At 37.4% G+C, this 12437-nt stretch overlaps 1 protein-coding gene across 1 annotated transcript in view; it reads right to left on the minus strand.

Moving 5' to 3' along the window:
- Positions 1 to 5070: 5070 nt before the first annotated feature.
- The window catches only part of DYNC1LI1 (dynein cytoplasmic 1 light intermediate chain 1), a 29489-nt gene continuing 22122 nt past the window's right edge, over positions 5071 to 12437 (minus strand). The window contains exons 7-13 of the mRNA XM_037525715.2: positions 11918 to 12053; positions 10984 to 11095; positions 9087 to 9146; positions 8924 to 8968; positions 8055 to 8175; positions 7084 to 7239; positions 5071 to 5988 (exon numbers count right to left, since the gene is read on the minus strand). Of these exons, the coding sequence (XP_037381612.1) occupies positions 5876 to 5988; positions 7084 to 7239; positions 8055 to 8175; positions 8924 to 8968; positions 9087 to 9146; positions 10984 to 11095; positions 11918 to 12053 (743 nt within the window). The 3' untranslated portion in view covers positions 5071 to 5875. The remainder of the gene's footprint in view (positions 5989 to 7083; positions 7240 to 8054; positions 8176 to 8923; positions 8969 to 9086; positions 9147 to 10983; positions 11096 to 11917; positions 12054 to 12437) is intronic.

Raw genomic sequence — 12437 nt, forward strand, 5'->3', positions numbered from 1 at the left:
CAGCAAAAGTTCAATCCCCTGCCAGGGAGTTACCCACATGGCACAGCAGACCTCTCCTCTCTTCCCCCGCTGCTCTCCTCAGCAGTACATTTTGGTCAATCTGCCTGTTCTGCTCCCCACTCTGTCTCTGGTGAATGCCTTCACCCTCCTGCACCGCTGGCCTACACCCCAGCTCTTGTACGCATAAATAAAATAAATCTTTAAAAAAAATAAAAACAGGCATTTGACCGGAATTGACCTGTAGACCCTAGATTGCCCATCTCTAGTTCAGTAATTCTCAGATTTGAGTGATCATCAGAATCACCAGAGGGCTTGTTAAACCACAGATTTCTGGGTCTCACCCCCACAGTTCCTGACTTAGTAGATATTGGATAGAACCAGAGGATTTGCATTTTGAACAAGTTCCCAAGCAATGCTGATGCTGCCTGGTCGGGGACCACATTTGAAGAACCAATGCTCTAGTGTGAGATATAGCAGAAAGGACACTCAGTGAATCTTTGGCCTTATTTCCAAGTTTTTGGATTTGTCTTAACAAATGGAAAATGAAGAATACAGGTTAGGACATAATGAGTTTGCAGTGCCAGAAGAAATTGAGTGGAGTTCTTGGTAAATAATTTCAAATGTAGATCTGGAGCACTGGAGATGAAGTGTTTGGGAGATTCTCAATGCACTGATAAAAGCTATACAGATATTAAAGGGATAAACTTATAGAAAGAAGAGGGTTTAGGCTAGAACTTTGGAGGGCCTGGGAGAGAACCTGAAGAGCAGCCAGAGAAATAAAGGAGTATATAGAGCAAGAAGAGAACACAGCAAGTAGTCTAATGAAAACCAAAGAAAAAGTCTTTAGTTTTCCTTTCCAACATTTCCGGACACCTCAGTGTGGACAGAGGTGACAGATGAGCAAGGAAAGTTTGGATCAGAGATCTTTAGTGATGACAGCTTATCAAATTTCCTCTCCCAGCATAAACAGAGGATAAGCAAATAGCACAATCGCCATATTTCTTTTACACCAGCAGGGGGCTGCAATGGCAAAGAAATGCTAATAATGTCTTTTGTTCTAGGGTTTCTGTACTTGGAGACAGGAGTTCATTCCTCTGATAATTTGGGAAGAGCTGGGTTCCTTAACTTTCTTGCTCTCCTAGGCAATCCTTTTTCATTTAGGACAGTTTGATTACTTGGTGAGAGAAGTGAGGGAAAAGGTGGAAACTTCTAGGTGCTTTGGGAAGAGAGGGTGGAGGCCAGTTTGGGATTTGGAATATAGGTAGTCACTGTCTCACCGGGCAAGCCTTAATACAAAGAGTTGGATCATATTGATTGACACTAAAGATTACAGAAAACAATCTTAAAGTTTTTCCTCATTGTTGATTAAATATTATTTCTTGAAAATATGGAATATTAACAAAGGTTCTAGAAGTAAAAATACATAAAAAGATACAGTTAGAAAAGTGTCACTTAGTCTTTAACCCTTCCATCTCATTACCACCCAGGCACCCTCTGTGGGTAGCAAATTTTGTTCCATGCATTTCTGATTCTCTTTCCTGTGTTTCTTCAGTGGAAAGAGTCAGATACCATCCTAGAAGTTGCTCCATAACAGTTCACAGTAATCAGCTGCCTCTGTTGTTTAAAAAATAATTGCATTGTGTGATTTTTATATAGTTGAATTTAAAATTTTCTTTTATTGCATATAGATCAAATTAAAGTTAGAAAGCCTTTCCCCATTCAGGGTCTCCCTAGAGATGCAGGGGTTTAAGTCTCAGTGTTATCAAGCTATTGCCAGCCACTGTGGCATGAGCTTAATCCCTGGCCAGGCAGCTAACCCACATTGCCTGGCAGACTGCTTCTCTCTTGCCTGCTGCTCCCCTCAGCATTGTATTTCAGTAGATTTGCCCCCACTTTGTCTCTGGTGAATCCTCTCATCGCTGGCCTACACCCCAGTTCTTATATACATAAATAAAAATAATTTTTTTTTTAAAAAAGCCTTTCCCCATTCAGATACAAAGGAATTTGACCCATGTAAATGGATACTCTTAGTACTTCTGTAGACTTTCATATTTAACATTTGGGTGAGATACATTTGGGATTTTCTTAGGACAGACATCAAATGTGGACCCAATTTTATCTTTACAGGTAAACAGCAATTGATTTAATACATGTATTTTTTCTCAATCAAATGTTTATAAATAAGTAAATGATGATTGGAGGACAAGAATAGAAAAACTGGAAATCCCCATCAATAATGAGCAGCACAATAGAATTCATTTTAATACTTGTAACTCATGGTTTGCTAGCTTTTGTGACAAATAATAAAATTAATAGGAATATAACCTTTGAGAATGTAATATTTTTCAGTTATTTAAATTCTATATCCCTAAATCTTTTAGGAAAAAATTTTATTTGGACGTGTTCAGAAAATGCATGAGATTTGGAGACTATGACGAACTCATGATATCCTTTTTTTTTTTTTTTTTTTTTTTTAACTTTTTTTTTTTTTTAATAGAGGCATGTTTTATTTATTTATTTATTTGTTTGTTTGTTTTGTTTATACATGCACTGGGTACAGTCAGAAGCGCGGGAGGGTGAGAGAATTCACCAGAGCCAGAGAAGGGAGCAGAACAGGCAGAAGGACCGAAGTACACTGCTGAGGGGAGCAGCGGGCGGCAGGAGAGGTCTGCGCACCATGCGGGATCCTCCTCCGGTGGCTGGGGAGCAGCCGGGGATCGAACCGGCACCGCAGAGGCCGCGGGCAGCTTCGCAACCCAGCGCTCAACCGCTGCGCCACTGGGGAGGCCCTCATGATATCCTTTTAACCTTGCCAATCAGACTTCAGAATAGTGGCTATCACAAGAGACCTTTCAGTGTACACTTTGCTACATTTCCCGTCTTCAGGCTATAATGCTATGTACAGCGATGTGCTGCAGTTATTGCTATTGGTGTAACCAAACTTCAGGAACTGAAAAGGAGTATTTATATTTTCACAAATCATGAATCCTGGGTAAAAGTGCAACCTGAACTATGTGCTACTGAAAAGCGTGGCCAAAATTTTCCGGCTCTGGACTCATGGTCAGTGATCTCCTTCAATGTGCCCGCTGAGAGGGACCATCCCTTAGGTATGTCCCAGAAGGGGCCCCAGGGCAGCCAACATGAAAGAATTACTGATCTATCCAGTGAGCGGACACTTTAAAATTTACTACTATTCATAGTAGTAGTAAAATGTACTGAAAAATCCTATCAATTTAAAATTTGCATTTCTCCTTCCCTTTTCTTCCATGTTCATGATGGTGATAGCCAGCGTCAGTGTCCAGAAAATAGTGTTTTAGCATTTAACCAAAATTTACAATGTGAGGGTTGAGGGGGGAGGACTTAGCTAGTCAGATAAACAAGGCTGAAACGAGGGACAGGGCAGAATGGTAGGTGAGGACTTGATACACAGAGGGTGGTAAGAGGAGCTGGGTTGGAGCAGCAGGTAGGGATGGCACACGGAGGGTGGACAAGTTGGGGACTGACAGTTTGAAACAGAGCAAAAAGGGTGAGTAGCACTGGGGGATAGCACAAAGTGGGGGTGAGGGAGGTGCTACAGAGTGGAGAGAGTTGGATGAGGGGGATGGAGGTGATGAAGGGGATGGAGCTCATGGGACAAAAGAACTGGGTTCAGAGAATCAAGTTGGAGAGGGGCTGGATAAAGGCCAAAGACAAGCAGTTGGAGCACCTGGTGATTATCATTCTGGAGGATAGCAGGTATAAAGATATATGTGGGTCTGGAACCAGATGAGGATCATGGGGTACAGGATGGGGTCACACAATGAGGGACTGAGAGACATGGGATTTAATGAGGGTGAATGGTGTATGGGGAAAGGACTATGCAAAGGGTGAGAGATGGAAAAGGCCCCTTTTGAAGGGGGTGAGGGCAGAAAGGGAATAAAATCATGAGAATGCTAGAAAGTAGGAAAATAAAACTGAGAAAGGGAAGTCAGAGAGATTAGTAGGTATGTGTTCAGTGAGACGTTCAAATCAAAGGAGACTGGGAGAGAAGATGCAGATGTAAAGGTGCAGGGGAAAATTTCTTGACCCTTCTGGGTTCTTCTGAGGCTGTTAGACAAATTAACATCACACAGGTTAGTAGAAAAAGACCCAATTTAATAATGTGTATGGAGAATTTACATAGCTGTAAATCCTAAAGGAAACCAAGGGTTTAAACTCTGTGCCGAGGGGCCTTGGATGTTAGGGACAGAGGGTGTTTCTTATAAGGGAAATGACTTCATACGACAAAACCTTGCCTTTGGATGGTTGCCTTTTTTGTTTATTGTGGTAAGATTGGCTTACAACACAATGTTTTAGGGTATAGGTCCACACCTCCGCAAATGTATCATCATGCCATGCCCACCACCAAAATTTTAATAATCCTCTCCCACCCTCCTCGTTGCTCCCTCTCCCACTTTCTGATAGCCTTAGCTCTGCAGATTTCATGGGTTTGTTCTTTGTTTGCCCTGTCCTGAGAGTTTTCTGTGATAAAAAGTTTGTTTCTGGAGACATCCCTAAATCCAGGTAATCGGCATTCTTTAAATAATACTGTTTCTCAACCTCAAAGGACCTTCGTTCCACATAACAAGGTTATATGTATTGGAAGAGGCCTCCTTTGCACACCTTGGAAAAAGCCTATCTGACCTTTATCGGGAGACCAATCCTACATAGACACAAAGAAAACGAGTGAGATGGGAGGACAGAAAGGGGCTGAAATAGATATCAGGACATTAGCCACTCCCAGAGGAAAGCCAAGAAGTTGAACTTCAATAGAAAAGATCCAATTATTATAGTAGCTATGAGTTAGTGCATGTGCCAAGTTTTTAAATTTGCTTCTTTCCATTAAATTATGATAAACGGTTGTATTTTTATCTACTAGGAATGCTGACATAAATTCCACAATTTGAGACATGTTTTCCAATTTAAGGAAACTTGCAGCGAACCTACTGTTGTTGTCTCTAAGAACAGAATGCTTAATAATCCCAGTAAGTCAAAATAAGTTATATTCACTATTTGATAAATACAAATTTAAAAATAGAATGCAACAAGTTATTTGAACCTGAATGCAGAGAATAAATACTTTATTAACTGATTACAGTTGAAAGTCACGAACAAAAAAGGGGTATATTAAGGCAGAGCCATATATATATATATAGACATAGATATATATATATATAGACAAATCCAAAGACTGGTACCTTTTTACATTTTAATAACCTCTGCATTTTTCTTTTACACATTTAGGCAGTGTGCTTTCTTCTCATTTAAAGAAACAAATCTTGGTCAATATTCAAAATCATATTTTGATGACAATGGGATCATGGATTGAGACAGCTGACTAGTATATCAAATACTATCTGACAGTGTTCTCAGCATATTCAATGTACGGTGGTATATTTATGTTGGTATGGAAAATCGGACGATCATTTTTTTCCTTTTCCAGCAAAACTAACATGCGATTTTTTAAATGATTGTATAATCTTAAATAAGTCTGGACTTCAAGTCAATCAAATGCCCAAAGCACATTATTGTCTGCCCTTCCCCAAACCTTTCAACATGTTTTAAATTGCCTTTAGAATATGATTACATGGATGCATTTCAGATCTATAAATTACGTGATTTTCAAAATCCAAAATTACTCCTTATGCAAAGTGGCAATGCAAATAGCAACCCTACATGGTGTAGAATTTTCTTCTGTATTGCTCTCTTTTATAAAAATGGGCAACCACACACACAAGACATAAATTTAGTCCATCTGAAAAAAGCACTCCAGCTCCCTATTCCACTTTTGAAGGAAAAAGCAGAGGCAAGTTTACATTATCCCAGAAAACTGAATAAATGGCTTTATTTGGTATCTTCAAGAAGCTTCTCCTTCCGTAGGAGATGTAGGTGTGGTAGGAGAAACTGTAACTGGTTTTCGTGCAATTCTGTCTAGTTCTGCATGAACATCTGATAGGACAGGCTTCTGGCCTAGATTAAAGGAAAACAAACAAGATACAGATATAAGTCAAAGTGTTTTTTTCACCATTCTCATTTAAAACTGCAAACAGTTTCATTAACTTTACATAGCATACTAAATTTTATAGCATACTAAGTTATATGACCATCATCATCGATTTTAAGTCTGTTGAAAAAGCAGTTATATAAGCAAGAAAAAAAAACAGACTTTATCAAGAAAGTGAAAAGACAACACAAAACAGAATATGTAAAGAAAACTTTAAAACTCAAGAATAAAAAGACAATTCAATTTAAAAATGGACAAGTGATTTGATAGACATTTCTCCAAAGAGATATACAAGTGGTCAAAAATCATGAAAAGATTCTCAACAACATCAGCTATTAGGGATATACCAAATCAAAACCACAACAAGGTAACACTTCACAGCCACTAGGATGGCTCTAATCAAAATGCTGGAAAGAATGTGAAGAAATTGGGACCCTTATACTCTGTTGTTGGGAATGTAAAATAGTGCAGCATTCTGAAAACACTAGCATTCTTCAAAAACTTAAATACAGAGTTAGCATATGACTTACCAATTCCTCTTCTAGTATGTACCCAAGAGAATTGAAAATGTATGTCCCCATAAAAACAAATGTTCATAGCAAATGTTCATAATAGCCAAAAAGATGAAATAATCTAAATGTCTATCTATAGAAAAATAAAGAAAATATGGCATATCCATGCAATGGCATTTTACTCAGCAACAAGGGAAAATGAAGTGTTGACAGATGCTACAATGTGAATAAACCTTGAAAACACTGTTAAAAAAAGATATACATTTTATGATTCCATTTATATGAACTCTGCAGAAAGGCAAATCGAGAGACAGAAGCAAGTCAATGGTTGCCTGGGATTAGGGGTTGTGGGAGAAGAAAGAAGTAGGTTCAAGGTTTTTTGGGAAGGAGACAAAAATGTCTTAAAATTAGATTACATGATGGTTTGCACAACTCTGTAAATATACTAAAACTATTGAATTGTACATTTTAAGTGAGTGAACTTCATGGTATGTAAATTATCTCTCAATAAAACTGTTTAAAAAAAAAAAAAGCTTCAAGTAACTATACCTGACTTTTTGGCAGACGGTGGTAAACCACTGCTTCCACTTGCAGCGCCAGCTCCAGGGCTGCCACTACCAACACCAGGGCCTCCTGGAGAGCCAGTCTTTTTACTCAGCAAACTATTGAAGAAATTTGCCAGGACACCTTCACTTGTAGCTCCAGCTATTCAACAAAAAACATAAAACTTTCACTCAAAACATTAATTTTTTCATAAATTATTACTGTAGTAATCACACAGGAAGAATGAACAATAGACTTAAAATTTAAGAGCTGTATGTTGCAAACTCAAGTCTAGTTTGTTCTTCTGAGGTGGGGTAACATCTGTAATTTACTTATATATAAAACAAAATGAGTAACCTTTAAGGATGTAAGATAATTACTTATTTTTTTTAAAGATTTAGTTTATTTATGCATTTAAAAAAAAAAAAGAACTAAGGTGTAGGCCAGAGGTGCAGAGGGTGAGAGAATTCACCAGAGAGAGTTGGGAGTAGAACAGGCAGATGTACTGAAATACACTGATGAGGAGAGCAGTGGGCGAAACAGGAGAGGTCCATGTGGGTCAGATCCCTGGCCAGGGATTGAACTCATTCCTCAGTGACTGGTGATAGCTTGACAGCAGTGAGACTTAACCCCTGTGCCACCAGGAAGCCTTGCATAGTTATTTTTAAAGTTAACTGCAGATAACCTGAAAAAATGTAAATATCTTCAATTATCTACATAGGAGAATTATTAAATATGACAAACTTTCATAAACCTTACATGAACTGTAATGATATATCAAGACTATACAGTAAAATGGTTGATAGTCTGATTATGAGACTGTATCTACAAAGAAGCTATTCTATAAAGAATAGCTATCTATAAGAAGCTATTCTATAAAAATGAAAATAACTATGGTAAAAGATGAAATTCTAGGGTATATTTCTTCTATCACAGTATGTACTGTGTTGCTTTTTCCAAGAAAGAGAGGAAAATACCTTTCATGTTTGGATCAATTTTTTTTGACCCAGCAGGGATGGGTGAGACACTGGCAACATTGGATGACACAGATCTGTTTGGTGTACGAGGGGAACCTCCTGGGACTCTTGGTGAGGCATCCTATGTAAAAATGGGAAAGGCATAATTACAAAAACCTGAAACCTTCACAAAAATTATAAAAAGAAAATTACTTTGCAACTATTCCCCATCTGTTCCACTGGTACTTTGATACTACAAGCCATTAATAACAAATATTTAGCAATCGTATCCCCATTATTATAAAATACCAGCGGTCCATCATGTTTCAGGGCACTAAATTTCCCTTCAATGGAAAAAGAACATGTTGAATAATGAAGCGTGGTTAAGAGTATAAGCCTACTAATGGGCTATGGTGGAGGACTATGGGGTGCTTCGATGGTTGGAATGTTACGGTGACCACACTTGAGGGGGTAAATCCTACACTGTCAAAATACTAACAAGAATGCAAAACAATGGTACTTCAATCAAAAGAGTATAAGCATGTATCCTACTATCTGTATAATCTTAGGTAAAACTCATTACTCTCTAAGGCCTCCATGTCCCCACTTGCAAAATAAGGCCAATAAAAGTACCTGTTTCATAGGACTGTTGTAAGGATTTATAAAGTAATATATAAAAAATGGTTCAGTTGTGTTTTGACAAACAACAAAACAGGTCTTTAGGATTTAAAATATTATATAAAGGGAGTATTTCCTATAAAATCTCACAAATTTCAGAAGAATTCTGAATTCAAGTTTTACCAAGGACACCCATATGAGACATGCATATGATTAAGAAAAAACAATATGCACAGCATTCTAATAATTTTGTCAAAACCTGTAATACTGACCACAGGCCTTCCAGCTGCAGTTGGTGGTTGCTTAGATAAAAGGGTCTAGAAAAATACAAAAGAATCCTAGGTTAGAGACTCATAGCATGTTTATATTTTTGAAGAATATATATAAACAGTTTATCTATTAACCATACTAACTCAGCTTGATATAATGTCATACCTGTAGCTTCATAAGAAACACTTGGTCATCTTCTGCCACAATTTCCTTCTCATGTACAAACTGAAATGAGCAATGCATAAATGAGCAGGTTTAATATACTAAAACCATTAAAAACATATTCTCTGGACAAGGTTAATTTTTTTAACCATTCAGGAATCTGAACAATATCTATGCTATATTTACACAGGTGAGCTACCCAATAACTACTTTCATTAATATAAATGTTCTATCTCTGGGCTGTCCAATGTGGCAGTTACTATCCATCTGTGGGTACTGAGCTCTTGAAATATGGCTAGTGTAACTGAGGAACTGAATTTTTAATTGATTTAGTTTTACTTAATTTACTTCTAAAAGTCTATGTAACCAGCAGCTACTACTTTAGACATCACAACCCTAGGGCCACAGGCACAATAATATGCTTATAAATCTGAGTTAAGGTGTTTCAAAAGGATAACATCCCAATTGAGTGCAAAGCAACTTGGCCCTGGTTTCCCTGAAATAAAAACACAATGGCTCTTTTATCAGTTAGGAAAAAGGAGGTGTAAACTCCTGCAAATTCCTGCTTCCTATATTTTTATACAAAGCATGCCCCTAGTCTGTTTTCCACCCAGGAACTATGTTTTTAAAAGATTAAGTCAGTCACGAAACTCCTCTGCTCAAACTCTCCCTCCAATCTTTTCCCAACTCACTCAGAATGAAATCCAAAGTTCTGACTACAGACCCGACTGATGAGGCCCCATAAGAGATCTTAATGCGGTGTTTCCCCTCTTCCCATTCCAGCCCTCCTCAGGACTCTTTTCCAGCCATGCTGGTAGCCTCACCCATTTCAGTCTCAGGGTATGCAAGTTTCCGTTCACTCTGCCTTCTATCTTCTCCCCTCTTAGCAGAGACATACCCTAGGCATTCCTAAAACAATACCCCTTCACAGGCCCAGTCCTCTCATCAACCCTCACCCTGCTTTATTTCCTTAGCACTTATCACCACATGTATTGATTTACTATTGCATCACACTATTTAACACCTAAACAATCCCTGATTCGGTGCTCACTAAATATTACTGAATGAGTAAAAGACAACTTAAAGCACAATTCTATTGGTAAAAGAATGAATAGGGGAAAACTGTTGGTTTCTTTCTTTGATGTTTGCATTTTACAAATCCAAACCAAATACCACGCCAAATGATTTCTCATTGGACATTACTTTCTGTTTGTGGGAAATTTCCAATTACCCACAAACAGAAGACAGATGCTCAGTGTAAATTTTTGGATTCTTAAGTAGGAATGTTATTATATATTAAATCAAAATCAATTTTTCCTTGAACATGTCCTAATTAAAAGGTAATTGAGAAGTACCATGTGAAAACATTAATTATTACAAACCTGCAGAAACATCTATAATATCTAACTACAGAAGATAATATACTGCTTAAATCTGAAAGAAGACCACCTTCTAGAACATGATTTTATAGTCATGAGAATAACATGTTATAGTTAAGATTAAAACAATAAAGGAAACTGGACGCTCCTGTATAGCTGGGGACTAGAGGGGAAAACTACGGAGGAGATACAAGATCTGCCTCAGGTCTTATGCTCTAGATTGAAAAGTTCACTTTACCTACTAAAACTATTCAAGATCCATATTCACTCATGCCAATCTACAATTTGCATTAAAGAGATCCGCACTAAAATTTGCTAATGTAAATATGCCAAAGGCTAAGTAATGATTCAGTAACTAAATAGCTACTTTATAGTTGACAAAACAGCTCTTTATTTTGAACTTACAAACCCTTTGACAGAAAAGGACCTCCTTATCTTTTTGCCCACAAACTCAAAATTATGTACTCAACCCTCTCCTTTAAAAGCCTAACACTGAGATGACATACTAATAAAACTGTTACCTTTCGGACAGGTGGCTTAGTTATAATGTCTTCAAAATTATCGTCTGCTTTTAATGATTGAAAATTTTCATGTAATATTCCTATTTTCTTATCATTATCCCACCCTGCTGGACTGGAAAGAAACACACATAATAAATTCTGAAGCATTTATATAGTCATTCATTCAATCCATAATCACATTACAGGGAACATTTTTATGAGGAGTTAAATGTGACCAAATGTGGAAAACTAATCAGCTTTTTTACTATAATTTTCAAATTATGGCTTACTAATTTCTGCTTAAAATGATTATCAGTCTTCTTCTGATTTACAAAATGGGGGGAAGGAGGATGGGTAATTATTCCCAATTTTATTTATTTATTTAATTTTTTATTTTATTTATTTATTTATACAAGCACTGGGTATAGTCAGAAGCGCGGGTGGGTGAGAGAATTCACCAGAGCCAGAGCGGGGAGCAGAGCAGGCAGAAGGACCGAAGCACACTGCTGAGGGGAGCAGCGGGCGGCAGGAGAGGTCTGCGCACCATGTGGGACCCTCCCTCAGGTGGCCGGGGAGCAGCCAGGGATCAAACTGGCGCTGCAGAGGCTGCAGGCAGCTTCATAGCCCGGCGCTCAACCGCTGCACCACCAGGGGAGGCCCTATTCCCAATTTTATTAAGATAACTTTTGGAAAGCATATCTAGATTACACATTGGGTTCTTATTTATTGTAGATGAACTGATATATACATTGCACTGATAGGTTAGCTATAAAAGCAAGGCCACTTGGTCAATTTAAAAGGCAACGATAAATAGAACAAGATAGGTTATAAATTAAAAAAATCTAAGAACAGATTCCTACCTCCTCATCATGGAAAGATCACGTTAAAACCAAAAATGTCCATCAAACAACAGCAACAATACATCATAAAATAATATATTTAAGAGTATACTTACATAAATACTGCATCTTTTTCTACAACAACAGCAGGAATTTTATAGGGAAATCCATATAGTTTTTGAACGATGTATTTATATACCAAATCTATATTTTTGTTCTCTTTTACTGATGTGTAAATAAGTGCTGCACCATCTAAATAATACCATTAAAGAAATTTTTGGACAAATTCCAAGAACAGGTAGCATAAAATCCTCTACTCTGTTTAACATTTATATCAGCTTGCATATTATTTTCAAATAATTTCTAAAGATATATCATACAGTAATCAAAAATTTCAAAAGTATAAAATGCTAAAAGGCTAAATGCAAATATAATTTTACATAATTTATTTAACAAAGGCAGACAAATCTCATCAAGCCAAGAAGGTAAATTTCATAATGCCAACACTATTACCACTTCTATATTGAAAGTACATAAAGAAGCAATTGTTGACTTTACCTTCTCAAACCCAAGATATAAATGATTTGGGAATGAAATGAAATTTCCAACCAGAGACAGGAGGAAAAAAGTTTTTGG

Source organism: Talpa occidentalis, unplaced genomic scaffold (assembly GCF_014898055.3).
Source record: "Talpa occidentalis isolate TD23 unplaced genomic scaffold, MPIMG_talOcc4v2.1 talOcc4.10, whole genome shotgun sequence".
In the NCBI taxonomy this organism is placed as follows: Eukaryota; Metazoa; Chordata; class Mammalia; order Eulipotyphla; family Talpidae; genus Talpa; species Talpa occidentalis.